Consider the following 24,500-nt stretch of genomic DNA (forward strand, 5'->3'; position numbering starts at 1 on the left):
TAAGTTACTAACATTGCATCAGCTTTATGTTGAATATTGTGAAAAAATCTTAACATTTTGCTTTGGACAAAATGTTCCACAGGCAAAATGTTTAGATTTTTCACAATATCCTCCAAACAACTGATGTGAAGTTATTAACAAATAATAATCATGATACCATCAATCATCATCATTATGATATATACTATATTTTGTAACTTAATAATGAAAAACACTAATATCATCTAATTATACAAAATGAGGTAATTGAATGGGTAACTCCATTTAAAATTGACACCCCTGTGTGGTAAGGTCACGTCTTTCATAGGGGTATATGGATTTCAACAGAAATTGCCCAGTACTTGATGTATGGAATGTTTCTGAATACTCTGATGGCAGACAGATCAGCTGCAAACAAAACAATTACTAAAACTGAGAGCAATTTAGACTTACACTGCTAAATATTTTGCTCACTTTCGCCATGGTGTCAGCTGTTATTGAATGGTGTGAACCTATATCCTGGGTCTACTTGTGGCCCCTCTTATGGAGGCAAGCAAGTTATCCCAAATTGGGTACAAGTCTAGTTGTTTGTCTCTGATAATGTTTAAAATCTAATCTTGCTCTCAGTTATCTTACTTTTTCACACAAAATTGAGGTTTCAACATGGGCTAGAAAACCACATGAACACTTGTCAATGCTTGTAGAAATGTCAAAACATACTCAGCAATATTTTACATGTTATAAATTATTGGTATTTATTATTCCACATATCATGGCCAATCGGCCAAATTACATTGTACAATTACAATTTGAACATACATATTAAAAACATTAAAAAGTTTGTGTGGTACACTTTAAGAACTTTTAAAAGACATCAAAAATTGCATCTATCAGGGAAAAATTTATTAGGAAAGCACCAAATTGCACACAAATATTGACTTAGACCATTTGATATTAATAACAATAGCTGATAACAAGAACTTATGAGATGTTTTTCCATCATTCAGGTGTTAGAATGGATAACATGGCTGAGGACAGCGACCGATGTATGCCTCAAGGGAGCCCTCGTTGACCTGCATGAGGGCAGTATAAGCTGTGGCCTGTAAATGATTAAAAGGTAGGCTATATGGTTAGTGTCCCTTTATATTTTGTAACAAATTTAGATAAAAGACAGAGTTTTAGTATTCCCAGAGGGTCAGCTTTGTATTCAAGGTTGATGTGCACGATCATTCCCAAAAGTCAAAATTAGTTATCCAAACCATGGAAGAAATGGATACTTACCAAATTAAGGACTGGTTTAGTCTGTAGAACATTGAAGAGACCTTCTGGGCCAAGTTTCTGCAAAAATAAAAGACGTTCCAAAAGACATAATGCCTTACTTATGCTAATAGAGTGGCAACCGTTATATGGAACAAGAAAATGGAGAAGACCTTGAACTAGATGGAGAGATTATCTTGTCAGCTACTAGGGAAAAGCAGCCTGGGCTGGAATAATTGCAGGAGACTGAGAAATTGGCAGAATTTGGGAGAGGCCTTTGCCCAGCAGTGGGGTGATATGGGCTGATGATGATGCTAAAAGAATTGGTTTAAAGGATTTCAGTATTTCAAAGTTTTTGGTAAATATTGGCACCAGCATCAACAAAACCGAAAGTAGTATCCAAAGGATATAAATACTTTTTGTGATATTGATGGATCATGCCAGGTATATGTCTGAATCAAATTACGTCCATTAATATATATATACTTTAAAAACATAGCCACATAGACAGACTGAGAGAGACAGACAGAAAGAATTTGATCAGACAGAAAGAATTTGCCTTGTGATCTGAAGGTCGCAGGTTCAGTACCTGGATGGTCAAAGAATTTGTGATTGTGATGTGGTGACTAAAGTGTGTCTCATCTCAAGTTGAGAGTAACGCCATGTTGGATTTTGAAGAGGCAGATTCTAATCGGTGCGGTTACGTGGATGCGTCACCAGCGTACAGACAAATCGCCCTTCTATGCATGTGTATATGCCCAGCAGGATTAGGTTAGCGTACATGATTAGAATCTGCCATGGTGAAATTCAACATGGCGTTACTCTCAACTTGAGATGAGACAGAGAGGTTGTGACTAATTTGTTCATCATATCAAGACTAAAGTTTGTTCGCCTTATGATTGGTGAAAATTATTTGGTTTTTGTTATTGCGTGCAGCAATAAAGGCCCAACTTACACCAGTCACAAATTACATAACACTAGGCGGTTACCCGTATTTCGCGGTTTTCGGCTATCATGGTTATTGGCTTTTACAGATCTCAAAATCAGGGTGTTTCCTTTTTGCTGTGATCACTTTCCTCACAGCTGAGTTCAATTACAGCTTTTTGCAATTTGACCTCACTTGCGCCTCAATTTGAAATTTGACCTGACCTTTGACCACGGATGACCTAACAAATGCAAACATGAGCTTCCTTGGCCAAAGTTACACCCACCCACAAAGTTTGAGCTCCATTATATGAGCAGTTTGATATTTTTATGTTTTTTGACCTTTGACCTTTTAACCGTAGGTCTGACAAAAAGGTCACCATGTACACTCTAAATTTCAAGGATTTAAAATAAATCCCAAGGGACTGTGATTAGGGACCAATCAAGTGTTAGATTTAAAATTAAATCTTTAAGATTTAAAATTAAATCTTTTAGATTTAAAATTCAAATCTATAAGATTTATTTTAAATCTAAAATTGATTGGTCCCTAACTACAGTCTTAAGGATTTATTTTTAAATCCTTGTAATTTAGAGTGTAAACCTTTGTTAGTCCAAGGTCCACTCACCCACCAAGTTTGAGCTCCATAGAGGCAATGTGAAATTTCTACCTTTTTTGACCTATGACCTCTTAACCGTAGGTCTGACAAAAAGGTCAATGTGGAAGCTTTTGTTTGTGAGTCCAAGATCCACTCACCCACCAAGTTTGAGCTCCATAGGAGCATTTTGAAATTTCTACCTTTTTTGACCTATGACCTCCTAACCGTAGGTCTGACAAAAAAGGTCACCGTGGAAACTTTTGTTTGTGAGTCCAAGATCCACCCACTCACCAAGTTTGAGCTCCATAGGGGCATTTTGAAATTTCTACCTTTTTGACCTATGACCTCTTAACCGTGGGTCTGACAAAAAGGTCACCGTGGAAACTTTTGTTTGTTAGTCCAAGATCCACCCACCCACCAAGTTTGAGCTCCATAGAGGCAATTTGAAATTTCTACCTTTTTTGACCTATGACCTCTTAACCGTAGGTCTGACAAAAGGTCACCGTGGAAACTTTTGTTTGTTAGTCCAAGGTCCACTCACCCACCAAGTTTGAGCTCCATAGTGGCAATTTGAAATATCTACCTTTTTGACCTATGACCTCTTAACCGTAGGTCTGACAAAAAGGTCACCGTGGTAACTTTTGTTTGTTAGTCCAAGATCCACCCACCCACCACGTTTGAGCTCCATAGAGGCAATTTGAAATTTCTACCTTTTTTGACCTATGACCTCTTAACCGTTGGTCTGGTCACCGTGGAAACTTTTATTTATTAGTCCAAGGTCAACACACCCACCAAGTTTGAGCTCCATAGGAACAATTTGAAATTAGAATTCAATTGGGCTTGACCCGTCGTTGACCTTTGACCTTAAAAAATATAAACTGGTTCTTTCTCATATCAAACTGCACCCACCCACCAAGTTTGAGGAATGTGCGACCCCTAGTCTCCGAGAAAAGCTGCGGACAAACACAGACAGACAGACAGACAGACAGACAGAGATCCGGTGAATTATAGTAAGATGCCACTAGAGTAGGTGCTGCACCCAGCTGTGTAAATGCCGTTCCATATCAATCCATGATGTTATGAGTCTCATTTTATTCACCAATTATGAGCCAAACAAACTTTAAAATATATAGGTCTACTCACAGCTTGTGTCATTTCTGTCAAGCATTTGTTGGCTGGTTTCAGTCTGTTGTCAAAGAATGGAGGCTCTTCTTGGTAGGAGTCATAGTTGGTTTGAGCAAGGAACCATGTACCATTGGCAGGGTTTAACCTATACACAAACAAACACACTTGTAAACAGTGTTTTAAATAATCAGCCGAAATGTTCAAGGGTCATTTGGGCATGTACATCTAAATTCTATGGGCACTCATCATTGTGTATGGGCCAGAACTTTCAAATTTTACCCATTATACATGTTTCAAACAGTACACTTTTTAAGATGTCAGACTCGGAGATCAACAAATAGTAATGACATAGTAAGGGGCTGACACAACCTCTGGATAGTATACTAAAGCAACAGTGCCTGAAAGTAGGGCTAAGCAGAAGCTATAGGATTAATGTTGAAGTGGAAAACAAGTTTATCTTGCTGACTTGGATATTAAACTTTCCAGACCCTGTGTAAGTGGTGTATTAGGGGCCGTAAGTGATTTCCACAGGCATTTGGCTGGATGGCCCATCTTATACTTTTCAAAAACATCTGCAAGGTTGTATTTGACATTCTGAACTTTGTGTAAAAACATAATAATGTATGTATTCTACTGATAACTAATTTTTAAAATTTTCTATTGCAGATTTCAACTACCATACTGATGAATTCCATATACAAGGATATGCCTCTAAATGAGTGTGTTTTGATGAAAGAGATGAAGGCAAAAACATTACATGAGATTGGTCTTACAATAATACATGCTTGTATAGCTGTATCAGTAATATACAGTAAGCAAAAGAATTAAGGTAGCAGTTGTGTTCACCGCTGTATATTCTAAATAAAGACAATTGTGTCAAAATTAAAACAAGCAGCCGATGCCTGTACTTTTTAGCTCTCATTTAAGACCTTATTTGTTGAAATTGGTTGAGAATTAAAGAAACGGTAGTCCAAAACCTGATGAAGATACAAAATAAAAAGTTGCACTTTTGTGTTCTAATCAATGAAAGCACGATGCTAGTTTTTCGTGCTAATCAATGAAAGCACAGCGCTAGTTATCTTGTTCGCGTACGCTTTGGGTACAAATCAATAGGGCATGCAATGTGGCAAACTGCAACTTTTATATTTGCATCTTCCTTGGGTTTTTGGATCGTCGTGTCTTTATTTCTTGGACAATGTCAACGAATGAGGTCTTAAATTCAAGCTGAAAGATGCAGCTATTGGCTATTGGTTCCAATTACGACATGTTTGCCTTTGTTTAGGATATACAGGGAGTGAACGTAACTGGTACCTTAATTTTTGGCTTACTGTAGTTGCTTAAACTCCAAATAATGTTTTTGTGGAGTGTGTCTGCCTTTTATCTCTTTCGTCAAGGAGGCATGTATGCTTGTAGATGGAATTTTACCGTATTCAATCTAATTAGTATCCCTTCCCTGATTAGCAGAAAACTTTTAACTATTTCAATTTGCTGGGTGCTGCTTAGGTCCAATACGGTAACTTTACTTGGAATCTACTGAGACTTGCAAAGGGCAATTATTTGAAGTTAGATATTTTGCTCTATATAAAACCATGGTTGTTTTTATAGATCTATATTAAGCTCTTCTTGAGCACCATATGTACAAACAAAAATATGTTACTTACATGCGAACATTTTCCAGTTTGTCCCTTGATCGTGTGATAATAGCACCCTCTCCTGATTTAGATCCACCAAGGATGAAGTATGCATTGGATAGAATCTTGTCATTCATGATGTGCTTCTTGGCCATATCAAAGCTAGAAAAATACAATGTAAATTGTTTATATTAATCCTAACTGCCCTGAATCTGAATGCTACAAAATACTACACCCTTTCAGCAGGGTGGGCAGGGCACACATAGGGCACCTCCCACCCCACCCCACCCAGGGTGTTAGGGTTGAGTTAAACAGAAACACAATTTTGAGCAGTTGGCTCTAGACTTATGTTCTTGGAACCAATTCTGAATATCACTTATCAATGAAATCAAATGTTGCATGGGGTTGTTTAAGATCATTGAAATATCAGGAGCAGTTTACAGCTCTAGCAGCTAAATAAGCTTAGATAGTTCATCATATACATCTTTTGAAGCATTTTACCATGGGATTAAGATTTGACACATGTCTAGTGTTTTCTGTAGATATTGAGGAACATATTCAGTAATGAGCTGTGCAATAATTATAAGCCCCTGCGGGAGGGTAAAATTGGGGGTGGGTAAAAAATAAGCAATTTTTGTCACACCATTTGGAAATATTACCCTTCCCCCTGGGAACCTTTACACAGATATATGGCAAACTCTCACCTTGTTGAATTCATCATGACATCTCTGTTGAAGAAGCCAGTAAACATTCTATCTCTAGCACCCAACACATACTCCAAGATTTGTAGGTAGCCTTGTAGTGTGTCACCAGATCGAGCATTCATTGCAATTGTCATCACATTCTGAAAAGTATAAAATCAAAAAGCGACTGTAATTTACTACTACATTTGTGACACGATCTGGTCCATGGGGGCCAAAGGAGGCATTTTTGAAAATTGAGTTACTGCAATAATTACATTATACATACAATAGGCTATCATATACTGAAAACACCAAAGGTCTAGCATACTTGTTCTAAAGTTATGATAGACTATGCCATTGTCGAATTTTATTAAAAATATGTTATTATTAGTCATGATGAACCCATTTCGTTGAACTCAAAATTATACTGATGTTTATTAAAATTAAAGTATTCAATAGTAAAATGGTCATAAAGAGTTAAAAATATCAGACGATTAGTGACAATAAAAGTAATTGAATGCAACATTATCTTGCATAATTATAACGGCTCACTTTAATACTGAACAATTCTGATTTTGGAATCTACCAGTTTATTGATAGCGAACCCGAAATTTCGACTATGAACTTTGAATTGTAAGCAGAACTTTACCCCCTGGACTTTGCTCTCTAAAAACACACTGTCAAGCATACTTGTTTATCAGTCCATTAACCACAAGTACTAAGCATGGACGCGCTAGATGTTTGATGAGAGATTAACTTTCGTGTCAACACAAAAGCGCCGCAAATACCACAGACAGTTGTTTACGGTGTAGTTAATGGTAATGGCGCGGGCCCAGACAATTTAAACCATAGCGAGGTTTAAACGACCAATCACAAGGCAGATCCATTTAAAGATGCATTACATCATGGACAATTTTAGTTAGGCCAGAAATTGGCCTAACTCTCCATAGAGTCCCGTGTTAAAAATCTTAACCGCAAGGCAAAGTCAGTAGTCTACTTGGGAAGCTAACAAACAGAGAGAGTAGGGTGACTGATCAGATGTGAAAATCTATCAATTGTGCACACATTAATTAAATCAGAGTTTTAAGCTTAAATACAATATCCAGAGTATGCACAATGGGCAAGTGAACTACGGGGTAGTCTGAAGTTATGAAGGTTTTTGATGTCTATTTTCTTATGTATGTGATTGTTTTTTACTCCATATTTTAACCTTTATCTCAGTTTCAAATTTGCCGCCTTTGGCCCCCATGGACCAGATTGTGTCATATTTGGAAATCGCAATCTCTCTAATATGTTATAACCAACATTTATAGAATCAATTTTCTAATTACCTGTTTTATGCCTGTAATCACACCTATATAACCAGCAAAATGCACACCTTTAGCAACAGTTTTTCCATTCTGTTGATATTCAACATTAGTCAAGGTGGACTTCAAATTCTCTGTCATTGTCCAGGTTTGGTCACTTGGAGTCCATCTAGTCATAAAAACAAAGGTATTTCTCCAGTTAAAAACTGTTTTAAGGTTATCTTAAATGATGTATCAGGATGTTAATTTTAACTTCTTTTACAAGTCACATAATGAGCACCCCGCTGGTCTACCTATAACTGGATTCATTCTGTGTGTCGTTTACCTGTTAGTGTATCATGTCTTATTTGCATTGTCTGGTCATTTGTGAGCTGCCTTTTTTTGTACCAAGCAACTTAATTATTCCACAAGCTTGCTCCCTTTAGTTTGCCTCACATCTATGTGTGTCATTTCACATTATTTGCCTTCATTATAATACCATCAGTAAGAGCTAGTAAGTTGACCAGTCTCTCTCTGATGCTCCTTTTCACATTGTCATGTTTTTTGTTCCTTGCGATTTGAGCCGAGTTGGTTTGGCTGATACAATATGGTCATGGCTCACTCTACTAACTGGCATTTTTTATTCTTCTTTATAGTTGTGAATTAACATGTTTCTTGAGTGAACGAATGAACAAAGAAATGAACAAACAAACTTTGTGGTCAGAGTGCATGGGTCATGACTTTTGTAGTGGTGTATTAAAGTTTCCACAATTAAAAAGTTACTTTTAACCAAATATTTTTTTTCCCATAAATCAAAATTGCCTACCCCATAAACTCGCCATAGTCCATGTTTCTTGCAGCGTAAAGTTTCCCTGCAAATCAGAAGCAATCAGAAAATGTAATTAGTTTAGTATGCATTGGTTGATGATCATCAAATCAGATCTGGTTAAATACTTTCAGTGGTATACTGCGTTCACAATCCCATTTGTGTTGTGATCCCCAAAAGTAACATCACTTCCACTGTAATGAGAACAGGTCATTGCAGGTTACAGAATGCAACACATGTGTGCAGCCCCTTGTTGTGATTCCTACAAAATTGTAGAAAAGGAATGAGGTCCCCACAGAATGGTACACAACATATACAAATGTATCCACAAGGCACAAGGTATGAGGTTTCCTCACATACACCATTCATATGCACACACCTGAATACTGGCTACAAACACACCCTCCCTACCCCCCCCCCCCCCACACACACACATGCACATTTACCTGTCTTATCTTGAGCTACAATAGAGGTACAGAATGGGTTGATCTCATAGAAGATGTTATACAGAACTATGTCACCTAGAAAAGGGAAACATACAGAGAATTTTAAACTTGGCATTGAGACTTATTCATGTAAACAATATCATGGTCTAGGCCCACTGTGGTATAGGCCTATAAACAAAAATATAATAAGTAACTCAGACAATTGTTTTTCCCTTTTCTTTCTTCTTTTTCTTCCTTTTTTGTGCTGTAGGTCCAATTATGCCTATACAAGAGTTCTACAAGCAGTTCCCATGATCCTATCTTCAATAATCTGTTTAGCACATACCTACAATTGTTGCTCAAAATAGTGTGATTTGACTGGGGACAAATTCCAAGTGTCATAACTAATCAAGGCAGCATTTCTGATAACTATAGAGCAAATAAAGCTTCTGGAGAGTCATTTTGTATTGGATGTCAAAATGATTCACTTTATGTGACACTTCAATATCAAAGATGTAAATACTATTTATTTTATCTATTATGGTAGTGACTTACCAAGGTTCATATTAGCAGCCTTAGCAATACCTCTCAGCTCACTCCTGTAAGGCTCTGGGAAAGTGTCAGAAAGTGGACCCTGACATTGACAAACAAAAATATGTAAATTATCAATCAACACGCATGGCATCGTCATCTTGTACACAATTCACTAATTGTGAATCATGAAACCAATTTTGTTTTTAGTTCTTGCTTTTTTATATAGTCTTTTTGAAGAAGTAAAAAGCAAAACATAAGGAAACAATTTAAAATTTTATTTTGCTTTGCACTTCTTGACTAAAGCTTATGATTGAAATATTTCAAAATTCACTATCCACCAAAATACAGGCCCAGGTACAGATCATACAAGCTGATGCACAGACAAAATTTTTACAAGAAAATATAATTTCCTATTTCTTGTACTTACCAAGAGATCATCCACAATTTCAAAGAATCTTGTCTGGTTGATCACAATATTTGCTACAAAACTCTTGAACTTGGCTAGAAGATTTTGCATCTAAACAAGAAAATAAAACCATTGACCAAAGTGATTTAAATGTTATCATTGTGTCTTAAACGGGACATTCATGAATTTCAAGTCAAAATGTTCCCACAAATTTGGTTTTATGGTGTCCCTACTTACACATTTCAAGTTTGAGAAAATATCATTTTTAGCATGTCACATGGATCATAATATAGCTCATCATTATTATCATTGATTGCCTTCATACTCCCTGTAGGGATTACAATCACAATTATAGCTTTTATCGGGGTTGTATTTTAGTAGCATACTGCTATGTTATCTAGCATCAACATGAGTTTTAAACCCCATCACATAACAATACACCTACAGGTTGGGTTATAGCTGGTACATAATTATTGGACCTGATAATTTTCATAAAATAGTAAGGTTTTGTGTAAACTTGTTTTTGTTTTTTGGTCAAAATAAAAATGTTGTTGCAACTTTTATCACGGTAAATTATGAATATACCACATCATAAAGCCAAAATATGGACATTCTATAAATTTCAGTCGACCACTCCCATGTGAATGTGCCTTTAAACATGTGAAAAACAATACACCTGTTACGTATTAGGTACATGGGCAGATAGACTTTCAATTGCAGCCTGTGGTTGTTTTTAAAGCTTTTTAAGGATTTTGTTTTGCAAACCTTACCTGTGGAGCATTTTTCTTGACCAATGGAGTCCATCTGTCTTCAGGTGCTAGGTCTAGATTCAAGACAAATGTCTGCATGTCTCTGTCTTTGGTTGGTGGGTAGGCATTCTTAATGCACTCTTTATCTGTAAACTAACAACAAAAACATAGACCTATCATTAAAGGTGCTTGACCAGATGGACTAGAATACAAAATCACTCAAGCAACAGAACTTGGAATAAAAATGTCTGAACGATGGGCCTAGATGCAAGGTAAAAAACACAGGGTAGAAAACATGATGATACATCAGGGGCTTCGTATTGCTATAATGTCTTAGTTAAGATGATATCATATAAAAACAATGCCGACCTCATGAATAATTAATAGCAGAAAAATGATGCTGCCACCGGCAATTTAGTAAAATAGCGTATTGATATCAAGACTTATGTTCAAAAGGGTTTTCATAGGATTTTTTCAAATAAAAATAAGAAAGAAGTTATCATAACAATTATGACAATATCATAGGACTACTTCTGATGACGATGCATGTCACAATCTCACACATCAAATAATCAAGGTTAGTTGCATTTTGTGTCCTGGAAGTCACTTTGAACCAATTCTTTTTTTTAACTCAAAGTATAGGTCTATAGGAATGAAAAGTATTTACTATTTGCGTAGCACAGCTAAAGGCATTTATTAAAACACAAATAGTAAAACTTGCAAATTTTTATGACAGGAACAACTAAAATAACCCTATCTGGCTATTATCAATTAGTCAACAACTATGCACCTACAACACACCCACCAAACTCCCACACTTGCACAAAACTTCAAAATCCACAGCTTTACCATTTGATATTTTTCAAGAGTTACATAGTTGACAGGTTTTTAAAAGCTTTTCAAACTTACCGGAGGCACATCCTGAGCATACACTGCTGCAAACAGAGCTAGAAGTAAAATGCAAACCTTCATTATGGCATGTAAGATTTAATTCACCGGAAAAAACACAACCAAACCAGACTTGAAGCTTCAAAGTTGCACACAGGTAGCTGGCTTATCACTGACAATAAATATCAAAATATCAGATGCAACAAGATTACAAATGTAAAAGCTGCCTTGTGTGGTACTAATGCAAAGGAACAAAACAAGGGCTATTCAATGACACAGCTGTCTCAGTTCCATTTTTAAATGCTATAATTATGGTAAATCCACATAAAAGCTTGTGCATGTCTTATGTTGAAATCCGGCTGAAAACAGTTGAAAATGTTGAAATTATAGATGATGTTTTGCAAAAGTTGGTGGATTTTGGAAATTTAGTATGGAATTTCAAAATCTTCTATACTTTTACGATTGTTTTGGGATAAAATAGCCAAAATGTAGAATTTGAATATTCCACAATCTTCTTCAGGAGGATGTGAATTTCAAATGGTAAGCCCAAGATAATAATATACTGTATGAACTTAACCTTATATGCACAGATGACTAATCTTTTGTAACAGCCTAAAACATTCTTGTGTTTGCTGGGACACACATTTAATTGGTTATATTTTTAGGACATTGGCATAACTTCCATTTTGCATAAAGTTTTACCAAGATGCATAAACTATAAGGTAGCCTAAACCTGACCTGTCAGGTTTGAACAACTCTGCTCGAAGTTGGTGCAACTTGTATTTCTGAAACTTTGATTCAAATTTACAGCAGTCTACAAGATATGAGAACAGGCAGCTATTTAGGGTTTATTTACTACCATTATCTTTTAACTATAGACCAATATGTCAAGTTCAAAACACAAGACAACAATCATGTGATTATATATCCAGTATTAATAATATCGGATTTACAAAAGTGTTATTTTTGTGCTTCACTATTTTCATGATTGTCATCTGTTCTGCTTTAAATTTGAGTCAAAGCATCATGGAGGATGAACTTTCAGTATTATTTTAGTAAATGTTAACTTTCTTGGTTTTCAAAAAGGGGTAGTTTATCTGTAGAAATTGCATTTAGGCTATACAGCTTCAAACAAGCAACAATCAAGTGATATAAAACATGGCACATAGTGCACTTGTGCTATATAACCCATTGGGTTTTGTTCATTTTTTTGCATTGTGGACATTCCCCCGGGGGCACTTCAATATGAAATGGATATAGGTGTAGGGCTGGCACTTTCGCACTAAGGGGCATTCGTGGAGAGCAAAATGTAAAAAATATGGGGTCATTGGGTGAGAGCATGATTTTTGGCATTCGGTGAGAGCAAAATGTAAAAAATATGGGGTCATTGGGTGAGAACATGACATTTTTTTAAATGGAATCTTTGGGTGAGAGCCGAGACAGCGCCACAGAAACCTCGAAAATCAAATTGCTAGTTCTAAATGGCTTCAAATGTCTTTGTTTTTTCAAAATAAGTAACAAAATCAGTGATAAATGAAAGTTGCTGTTCAAATTGAACTTGTAAGGGTGTTTGGGTGACAGATCAAATGGAAAAATAGGGGGTCTTCGGGTGACAGACACGACGCTCTAACGATCTGGGGTCTTTGGGTGACAGCGATGCTGAAAAGGGGTCTTAACAGACCTACATACGCATCACCTCCAAAGTTGGAGTACCCCCCCCCCCCCCCCGGGAACGTTCCCTTCAAATTTGTGCAATAATTTTTATCAACACCGCTGATTGTATTGGAGGGGTAGCGAATTTAGTGCATTTGAACTTTTTGGCAAAGGGCTTATGGTCTTTGGTTCCCAGATATCAAAGCAGTGTGCAAATATTATTTGGATCTTATCTTTGTACTTTAGGCCGCTGCTACAATTAGAATAGCATACTGATGTCACCTACAAGTTCATACCCACCTACAAGTTCATGAGCACTTTGGGCTATTCCAGTTGAAATCTATACACCCCCTGTGGAAGACATGACCTTAATCTCCTACATAGGGGGTGCAGATTTCAAATGGAATCACCCATTCAGATAACCTCATTCGAAATTTACACGCTTTGTGTGGGAGATTACGGTCATGTCTTCCATAGAGGATTTCAAATGGAATAGTACCCAACTTTTGTGATCATACTAAAGGGATTAAACACAAAGAGTCCCAACTTGGAAATGTCTTATGCCTATAATACTGTGGTAAATCCACCATTTTTGTTTGTCATGCCACCAGCATTTAATCATGACCGATCACATTAAAGGGGCATTGAGAGATATCGCGCACAGAACGCCCTCAATTTCGGTCAAACTAGCTCAAAGTCTGGTTTTTTACATATACGTAATGGTTATACATATACAAATCTTAATCTGAAATAGTTAAGCGAAATTTGGCGTCTTTCGGGTAAAATAAAAGTATAGATCTATACATAAAATTAGAAAATAAAAAGCAAAAATAGTCACAAATTTACCACAGGGGTGTAGTACCCCCTTAATGATTTCAAAATGCATTGAATTTGTATATATTGAAATCGAGTACCGGTATAACATGAACACAAATATCACTTTGCATAAAAAAAAACACAACAACCATGAATGATCCCAGCATTTAGCTCTAGGTCCAGGGACACACTCCAATACTGGAAAAATAATTTTTTGTTGAAATTTCGGGTACCTGGGCAGGGAATTTCCTGCCGGGTAATGTAATCTTAAGGAACCCGTGAGCAGTGTTCATAAGCATAAAGTTTTAAATTATGAAAAGTTTAACATAAGTTATTATTTGTAGGCCTATTCATGTCATTAGTCTATTGACATATTTCAAAATGGATACAAATTCAATGCATTTTGAAGTGCCAATTATAACTTTGCATATTGAAAACACAAAATGTAACTTTTTTAATTTTTTGAAAAGTCAACCATGGCTGATCCTAGCATTTAGCTCTTTGGTCCAGGGACACTCCAAATCCAAAAATAAAATCCAATTTTTGGACAATTTGTGGAATTTGTCAAAAACTAGGGGTGGAACTTTACTCAAACATGGGACTTTACTATACTATACTATACTATACTATACTATACTATACTATAGTATACTATACTATACTATACTATACTATACTATACTATAATACTATACCCATGTTCTGGGAAAAGTGAGGTGTTTTTGTATAATTATTGTAATTTACAATGTTATATATTAAAAGAAAAGGAGCAGAATAAAATAAAAGAGTAATTAAATTTATTTCCATAAAAGACTTCAATTTCTTCAATACTGTGTCCACTTTCCATGTTCTTATATGTTTGTAGCTGTACCAGTGGTTTGATCCTGGATCATCAACACATAGTGTTCATACAGTACATGGCCCATTCACTCTGTGAGTGGTCCAAGAGAGAAATTATTTTTGGCATACACATGCCCTGTGTCTTACATGTAGTTGTACGGCGGGGGTGTCACTCCCATTGTGGCCTGTACACCATCCGCGATAATCAACTTTTGAAAAGCACCCTAAACAAGGATTTAACCCTTGGCTAAAACGACACCCTTATGCAGGAATTTTATTCCTTGTATCAAATTTCATACCCTAAATTTCATTTCCGCGTATTAGCAATTGCAATTTTGCTACCCTTTTTTCCAATTTTTCATGTTTTTGACACCCTAAACACGGTATGCAGCAGATCGTGCCTACCCACCTGAAAAACTACCCTTTTACGCTGCGTTTTCATTATCTCGGATGGTGTACAGGCCACAATGGGAGTGACCCCCCCGGGAGTTGTACGCATTGACTGACTGGCTATATAATATGGGGATATTATAGTGTGCATGCAGTGAAGGGCCTGTGGGGCTATTTTCTTTGGAAGGGGGGGGCTATCAGTGACCAGATTGCATTGTTTTTGTCACCTACATGTATCTGAAGTGAAGTTGATAATATTTATGACCACACCCCCCTTATCCATATCAGCAAATATAAAGTTATATGGGCACTGTCAGTTAGAAGGGACAGAACCCTGTCCCTGAAATTTGAAAGTAAACAAGGTTTTTAAGCATTGGATAGGTTGGAGGGCCATGATGATACCTCATTTACAATCTTTTTCATTTTTCAATTTCAATTGTAAAAAAACCCTCCATGTTCCACACATTTAGTGGAAAACAATTTGACCCCTTTAGTAGCCTATGCCAAACCTATCATGATCCTCCACTTATTTGGGACCCCTCCTAAGAACTGGCAGCACCCTGATGACATTGTTGAGTTAAAAAGCTTACCCAAGCACTGAATACCAGTATGAATGTTGAGTCCACCCCAGACCCCAGTTATAACAAGTCACCAAAAATTCAGGGCAAGTCAAGTCATTTCAAGTCACTTGATTGAAGCGTAAATGTAAAAAGCAAAAGTCAGAAGTGTAAAAAGCATGTCAGAATTTTAGAAAATTATATTTGCAAGTGATTTATGGATACTTTTTGTGTGGGTATGCACTTGTGTTTCTAGGTGTTTGTGCTTTGTGAAATTGTTTAACCCATAAATGCAATTTGTATAAGTTGAAACAAAATTCTGACTTAGTTTACACTTCTGGCTTTTGATTGTGTTTATTGGTTAGGGTTAGGATGTGGGTTTGAATACAGTATCTGTGGTTTGCATAAAGGGTCAATGTGTTACTATGATCCTGATTGGATTTTCTCTAGGATTTTCTGATATCGTATGACCCCGCATTAGGGAGCTGTCACTTTCTTCGGAAGGGGTCCCAAATATACTGGGGGTGGTCATAAATTTCGGACAAAGAAAAATAAGGGGTCATAAAATTTTTGATGACCAAAATGTAGGAAGTCACAAGATAAAGACAGATTTCAATACAATTTTAGCCTGCCGGGGTAAGGTGTATTGGTGGTGGACTGTGGTGGTGGGGAGGGGTGTTTGGGTCATAAAATTGTTGTCGAAATAAGGGGTCGAAATTTTATTGATGCTGACTTTTTTTAAATTTGGGACTGGGGGGGCAAGGGGTATTTCTCTTGCCCCCCATTTTTTAGGCAACTTGACTCCCCCAAAAAAATCACACACATTTCAAATTTTGCTGCAACTTTTTGCTACAAAATTGGTTGATCCCCCCTGAAATTCACTTCCCCAAGTCCCTCCCGAAAAAAAAATCCTGGGTCTGCCACTGATTACACGTAATCGTCATGCACTGAGGGAAATTGTATACATAAGCTTACTGGAATACTTCATTTACATGTACGTGCATGGTTCTTCATGTATAAGCTGTTCTTATTTGAATTTTATAGTGGGAAATTAAACACGATAGTGGACAATATATTGCCGGGATATATTGACATGAAATCATTTATCTTTTCAAAAGAAAATGAATATACTTAGTACGGCGTAATTTGCTGTTTACATAGTTTGTACACATGTCCATGTGCCCGATCGACGGTCAATTGTTTACGTATCGCGAGTTGTCACCACAGCTGTCAAATCGTTACCGAATTGCCTTGGCTCAATCCCATAATGCAACGCGAGTGCAAAACTCAAGATCTAGGCACGCTAAACTAAACGCTCATAAAATGTCGTTTATTTTACTATTTACTGTTTTTTTTCTTGAAATTACCACTGCGGTAGGTTTCTCTGGATCCCTTTTATCAATATAAAGTGAAATGTTCTCATTCAATTTTCCTGCGAAATCTCTCACTGCCCCTTTAAGCAAGGCTGTTGTCTTTGAACTTCTAAATTACAGCCATAATGTAAGATCTTATAATATGAAATTGGCTAATTTTTTTCAAACCTGATATTTTGACATATTTGTAAACTTCACACATGTCCCAACTTACACATTTAAAATGGAATCGGCCAAATTCATTGTGTGTGTCAGGTCAACAGAGTAATTTTGACATGTCACATTCAGACATTAAGTCCCCCATAGAATTCCATGTTAAATGGCCTAAAATAGCCAGTGGGGTTTCTTTCACTTTACCTTGTTATTTCGGCCTAACATGGACAGAACCTTTCCTGACAGTTATTACTAACATTATTTTAGCATTTTGAGTAAAGAATAGAAATTGTACATTATGGCTTTTAATTTGTTATTCTATACTCAAAATGCTGAAATAAAACTAGTAATAATTGTCGGGAGGGTTTCTGTCCATTTTGAGCTGAAATAACAAGGTGCAAGTGAAAGAAACCCACTGGTTATTTTGGCAGTTTAACATGCACTTCTATATGAAGAGCTTATTTCCAAACCGTGTTAAGTCCACAAGATTCACTTTGAAGAAAATCAGGAATTTTCTTTATGGCAATGAAAAAAAGTTCGATTTCTATAAAATTACAGTGAAGTGAAGGTGACATATATAGGACCATAAAAACATGTTAAGTTAAAATCTAGAGACTTTGGATTTTTTTAAATGAATTAATTTGTTTTAAAAATAGCATGGACTTAACACGTTTTGACACAAAATGCAATTTCTGGCATGGACTTAACACATTTTGACACAAAACATAGTATCTGTAACACAGAACTAACCATATTTTTCTCAAACTAGTCTTAAAAGATAACAAATTTATTAAAAACATACAAAATGTGATTCTCTCTACTATAAAACACAACTTGCCACAAAACACCTTGCATCTCGAACCCCCTCCTGCTGCCCATTTTTTACCAAAATTCGACATTTAAAATAGTTCAAAATTCAAAACTTAGTTGAATTGCATTTCTCAGAATTGAATAAACATCATTTCACTGACAATAAGTGATGACCTGAAATATCCACTTGTTTTATCACATTATCACCAATATTTCCCCCTCCCCCCATGCTGCCACCCTAATCTCATATTGACAGTCGTAAGTTTTTAAGTCCTAAGTTTTTTTATACCTCTAACTTTAAAATTATACCTTGAATTTAGTAGCTGCTGTTGTGAGGTGATCTGGTCATAGATTCTGTCCAATTTGTATGCCCCCTCGTCCTTGTTCAACAAAAGTGGTGACGTCATCACAGCCACTTGGGTCTGCTGACATCTAGAAACACTATTTACAGTCAATGCAAAGAGAACAAGGTTCCTGATTGGAACTGAAATATATCGAGTGAGTACTTCATTTTCTTGGATCTGTTACCAGAATCTCAATAATTTAACTTGACTTCGAACAATCCTGATGAATCTCATCAATAAAGTACATATTCCTTTTTCTTTATTTCTCATACATATTTTTGGCATTATCTTTAACTGTGGGTTTCAACTGCTGTTTTGATGTGATGGTCACATGAAAAGTTCAGATGAAAAACAGATATCAATTTTTCTCAATTTGAGATAACTGGTCAGATGTAGAGAAAATATTTGATATTTTCACAAATTTACCTACGATTTAAAGCCAGCATTATAAGGCTCATATTGGTGCCAGTGGCTAAATCTCAAAAAGTTTGGAAATGACAGTGTGTTTTTCATTTGATCTCTTCATAATTATGCAGATTGTCTATTCATTACCACTGTCTATTCATTACTGTTGTTTATTCAGTACTACATGAAATAAGAGGCAAAATCTCACATCAGGTTTTCTTAACAAATATTTCAATTCAATTTTAATGAAAAACATAATCTCTCAATTCAATTTGAATGAAAACATAATCTCTAATTCAACCTATAAAAACATCAACATTTATTAAATTAAATCAGTGATAATCATCATAACCATGTAGCATGAACAGATGCTCTTACTATGATCAAAAATATAGAAAACATTGATTGATAATTAATTGCATGACATGTCAAAAATGACAAATAATATTTAGAATTGTCCATAAAACACATGAGGCATACAGGTACAGTGGCATAGCATCATAGGGGCACGGGGAGCATGTCATGTGCCCCCCCCCATTGATTTGAAAAATCATAAGAAAATTGTTGAAAAATGGCCTGTGTCCCTCAATCAGGCCCGCAACCCCCTCCCTTCAATCAGGCCTGGCACCCCCCCTCCCTGATCATGGTCAGTGCCCACCAATAGGATGACTCATGCTATGGCACTGTACAGGTATGTACTGCTCCAGTGGAAAAATTTTCTTTTGAGAATTCCTATGACATGGGTGTGGCTTTGTGCTGAAAAATCAGCCACACACCCTGTCCAAAGCACATGTAAGTAGAGCATATAATCTTTTCCTGTCAACTTCTAACAAGAGCGTATCTTAACTGTACAAATTCTTGCATTTACTGCATTGAAACACACTTGTCTCTGATTGGCTATGGAGGCGATCTGCTGTTGCCGAGTGGAAATTTATGAAGAACTTTGCACCGTATGCGTTGTTAGGTCCGACTTTGCAACATCACGGTAGTACACGCTCATTAAAGGTTTACAGCAAAATATTATAGTACCACCATCCCTTTCCACATTCTGCCACTGGAATCTAGCATAAAAGTTCTGTGCAATCACTAACGTAAGTAATGTATACATTTAATTGTGCATATTGTGTAGTTAGTAACACTACACTGCCAAACACTTTTGATACACAAAATAAGCAACTGGCAAATCAAACTGGCAGGCAGACAACCATCTGAATGATAACATAAGCCCCACTTTTGCATGGGGCCAAAAATACTACCATTTTCACTAGATTATGAAAAGAACTTTCTAAAAACAATTTTGATATTTTCTTATGATTAAATGGTAAATGCATCAGCTGCACTTTTTTTCATAAAATATGGTTCAAACTTTGTACAAAAATGAGGCGCACTACAAAAATACTCTATTGAAGTTTTGGCATATTCTCGCAAATATTGATTAGAAAAATGTGCTATATGGATCATTTTATGAATGGGAAAAAAGGATCATCCAATCAACAACTTCATCCCCACAGAATTTTTCACCATCAAACTTGAGATTTTGGTATTTAAATGTAAAGCCCTCATCTTGCCTATTAACACTGAATATGTTATGACTGAATGATGCTTGAATGGGATTTTGTTAGCTTAGCTCACTTTTTATTCACACAGTATTCTATGGGGTCTACAATGTATGTTTTTGGCTCTTGTATCATGAGGTGGTCGGAACACATGATGAAATTGGACCATCCTCCTGTAAGCAATCTACATGTAAACAGTGCCTTGTAACCAAGGGTGAAATAGCTGTTCTAGTAGGACTCTGTTTATTAGAATAAGACAGTGAGTCCTTGTTTGCCAGAATCAGGACCAGGACTAACTTTAGGTTTAACGGGACTCCAGTAACAGTCAGAATTTAAGCCAAAATGTCTGATGGCATAATTCAATAGCCTCCATTCAACACTAATAGCTCAAATCCTTACCTCGAATTGCACAGCCCCAGTTTGCCCATTTAAGATCAACATTCCTATTTCCTGGGTATGGTTTGCACCAAAAAGTGTAGTCTGGTATTGTGATTTTTATTCTCAAAAGTAACAGGACTGACACAAGTAAGCATGTTTATTTCACATTTGATTATAACACTTGGTACGGACCAATACTATTAAAGCCACATTGTAACATTTCCATGTAGTATGGTGTTATGAACATTACATATGCGTTTGACTAATATTTCCATCGTAATAATAGACGGTTCATTCAAAATTTCGGACTGTTGACAAAACTACACTACCTAAAGTCTTAATTTTTGTAAGGTATGTTATTTACTTGAAGTGGTACAGATAAATTTTGTGATTTGTGACTAATTTTGCATTATTCTCAAAAAATAACTACACCCTGGTAACAAAAGTTATGTATATTATAGGAGCGTGCAGGAATCCAATTACTTCACTGAACTTTCAGTGATTCAAGACAAGTGGTTCATTATATATGTTTAAAAGAAATAAGGTACATTCTATCGGTACCTCTTTTCTTGTCATAAATAACGTACCGCTTGTCTTGAGTCACTGAAATTCCAGTGTTAACTAACTGGATTCCTTGCCCCTATAATATACACAACTTTTGTTACCAGTGTGTTATTATTTTATGAGAAAAGTGCAAAAACAGTCACAAATTTATCAAGGGGTGTAGTACCACCTTAAGTACATTACAATTGTGTAAAAAACTTTTATTTATTAAGGGCGTTCTCCTCAACAAATGTTACAATATGGCTTTAAAGAATTGGTAACCAGGAATGCCACAGTATAAATCAGCACTGCAGAACACCTTACAATGTGCTGCACAAAGATTACATTTTACATGAAATAGCTATTCAACTCCAGTTAAAGCCTTAATGTACGATCTTTTTAATTTTTTTAGATTTTTCTTTTTTTCTTCCAAAATGATAAAATAGTTAATTAGATTGTGTTGTGGTGTGTTTTATCCTGCTTAGCTAAGTGCAATATATTGTGTCTCTTGTATCTTGGGGCTTCATGCTTTTAACATAGTGCTGTTTTAAAAAAAATGTTTGTACTTTTAATGTGTTAATAATCTTTGTAATTTTTATGTGTATTTATAGTGCAATACTTTGTTTATTTTCATGATCAGCTTGCAAGGGTGGGGTCCACTCATCTTTTAGATGTCAGTGCTTTATTTGCCACTTTTTGTTGGGCCCTGGCAGCCCTTGCTTGCTGGTCTAATTTTGCTGTATATTTTTGTTGAAATGCCTAATGAATAATAAATAATAAATAAATAAATAGAGTATAAACCGTAGGAATTTTTATTTTGCCTATCCTCTATCGAGTGATAGACGACAGGACTACGATAAAAATATTGGACCTGCCTGGCGTCTATCAAAGGTAGAGGATAGGCAAAATAAAAATTCCTATCGCTTATTCTCATGTATAGTCAGTTAAGTATTATTTTAATAACTGTAAACTATTTTTTAAAGCAAAAATTAAGTTACCGTCATAAAACTCCCCTTTTTCTAAAATGAAGCGAAACTTGTTTACAACTGCTAAGCGGCGTATGTAGTATTTCATAATGCGTCTCACGCGCCTAAGCGATACATACTGGCGCACCTCTATGAGCGTGTTACTGCGTTAACAACATTTATGATGACGTGGGGTCGTCTACCGCCTGATAGACGACACCGAAAATCATGCGATTGTCCAATCAGATTATGTGTCTACGTAATAGACCACTCCCACTGACTAAGAATATGCAATCATTATGAAAGTTCCCAATACATTTAGACATGAAAACCATTGGAAATTTGCAAAGAAACAACATCATACTACTTCACCTCTATCACTCAAAATATCTCGCACTTTTTGGATTCCCCCGAGAGCGGCCTCAGAGTTATTCTCCTACGATACGAAGCCAGTTTGGTTACGCTCCCTCCAAATGTGTGGAGCGAGCGTAACCAAATTGGCTGCGTAGGAGGCTAAGATTTGCAATCGTTCCGACATATTATCATACTCTGAAAATTATGATATGTCGGACCAACAGAAAATCACCCCATTTTACTACAAATAGGGCGAATTTGACAGTTTGCTCATAGATGTAAGTTGGAACATGTGTAAGTATTACATTTACAAATATACCAAGAAATCGGTTTTGAAAAAAATAAAGGTATATTCTGAAAAAAGATCATACATTAAGGTTTTAAAGTCCCATTCAGTGATCCCAGCATAAGTGTAAAAAAATTAAAATTGTGTATAAATTGCCTAAAAGTGAAAGATAAGTCATAAGGTATTTTTGAATTGCAAAATTTTGCAAAAAACAAGGAAAACAGCAGCATTAATGATGTTGAAGCTACTTTCTCTAGTTAAGTAGAGAAATTGCAGATCCATGTAAAATTTTTAATACACAGCAGGCTATGTTAGCACATCTATGATTTTTATGATTCTCCGGATCAGCAAATCACTGAATAGGCCTTTAAGTAAGACAAAAGTTTACTTTATATACAAAGGTCATGCCTTACACTTACAGTTATGTTACTTCATTTGTGATTGCACTTTTTATTACTGCAAAAACTACCATTTATTAGTGTTTTTGTGTATTTTACAGATTGTGTTCGAACCTATTAATCATGTTAGCATTGACAAAATTCCAGGACAAATGCACTTTAAAATAAGTAATGATAAGTTGTAAGTGCAATGACATAGTCTGATGTGCTTTTTTCTGTTTTCTGCTGTAATTTTGTATTCTCTGTTACAAAACCTCATAAATATACGTCAGAGCAGCACCGCTTGTGAGTTGACTTGAATTCAACTCCAAGCCATCTACCCCTTTGGGCAAAGCGGTGGAGTGATCGATACATCAGCTTGTTGCTGGTCACCGCTAGCATTTGAGGTCTGACTGCGCAATAGAGCAAAATTGTCATCAGAGCGACAAAGCAGCAAGCATGAAACCAGCATAAGGATTTCAAGTGGAGTAGCCCAATTATGGATGTATGTAAAATTCTTTATCTTGCATTTTTCCATTTTTTAAAACATTGATGTGAACTAAGTGAAAACAAATAAACTTAAACTTGAACTTTTATCCAGGACACATCTGCAGAATACATTGTTTCAAGTGAAGAAAATTGATTGGTAAAAAATTAACACTATAAACTTGTTTAATATGCTTGTCATTACATATGCTTGTCTGTTAATAAAACAGATTCACTATTTTGTCCTTCAAATATCAGGAGGGGGGGGGGATAAGTTTTCCTCCACCCAACCTTTTTTGCTAACAGTAACACAAACATAAAATATATATTAATTTTTGTGTTTACTTGAAAGTTAAAACTTTCAATTATTTGGTTACATTTTGGCTATTAATATATATCAGGCATGAGACTGCACTAAAAAAAACTGAAAAAATTGAAATTGGGCAAAAAGTACCAAAAACAGGTTGAAATTAAATAAAATTGCGGAAATTTTGACCAAAAAAAAACTGAAATCAGTTTTAAACAGAAAAATCTCATGCCTGATATTTACAGAAATGTCCAAAAATTGAGTTATCTCAGTTGAAATCCATATACCCACTATGGAATACATGACCTTAATCTTCCACACAGGGAGTGTGAATTTCAAATGGGATTACCTGAATGACTGACTCAATTTGAAAACTTACGGAGATGAAAGTCATGCCTTCCATTGGGGGTGTATGGATTTCAACTGGAATAGCATTACATTACAAAGTGTCACTTCACAGCAACAAAACAGTATAATTTCTCACCTCTAATAATAGGTATATCACCTCAAAAATAATCGCAGCAGAAACGCGTTATTTAATGTTCCTACATTATTAAGCTTTATTAAAGCATCAAAAATCAAAAAACAGAATTGAAAT

The 24,500-nt window shown here is 35.9% G+C and overlaps 1 protein-coding gene across 1 annotated transcript; it reads right to left on the reverse strand.

Moving 5' to 3' along the window:
• Window positions 1–246: 246 nt before the first annotated feature.
• Window positions 247–11,408, reverse strand: LOC140161205 (acid ceramidase-like). The gene is made up of 12 exons (XM_072184656.1): window positions 11,331–11,408; window positions 10,443–10,574; window positions 9,694–9,783; window positions 9,288–9,366; window positions 8,754–8,828; window positions 8,308–8,353; window positions 7,527–7,671; window positions 6,217–6,356; window positions 5,543–5,674; window positions 3,900–4,026; window positions 1,261–1,317; window positions 247–1,079 (listed from the first exon to the last, which is right to left on the reverse strand). Exons 1-12 carry the CDS (start codon window positions 11,391–11,393, stop codon window positions 990–992), a joined length of 1,176 nt encoding a protein of 391 aa, XP_072040757.1. The 5' UTR covers window positions 11,394–11,408; the 3' UTR covers window positions 247–989.
• Window positions 11,409–24,500: the final 13,092 nt, after the last annotated feature.

This window comes from Amphiura filiformis, chromosome 9 (assembly GCF_039555335.1).
Source record: "Amphiura filiformis chromosome 9, Afil_fr2py, whole genome shotgun sequence".
Classification (NCBI taxonomy): Eukaryota; Metazoa; Echinodermata; class Ophiuroidea; order Amphilepidida; family Amphiuridae; genus Amphiura; species Amphiura filiformis.

Excerpts from the sequence above, each read along its gene's own strand:
- LOC140161205 (XM_072184656.1), bottom strand. The coding sequence starts at position 11,393 with ATGAAGGTTTGCATTTTACTTCTAGCTCTGTTTGCAGCAGTGTATGCT. Across the intron at positions 9,367-9,693 it reads AAATTGTGGATGATCTCTTG|GGTCCACTTTCTGACACTTT; the intron begins GTAAGTACAAGA and ends TGTCAATGTCAG. Across the intron at positions 8,354-8,753 it reads TGTAGCTCAAGATAAGACAG|GGAAACTTTACGCTGCAAGA; the intron begins GTAAATGTGCAT and ends TCTGATTTGCAG.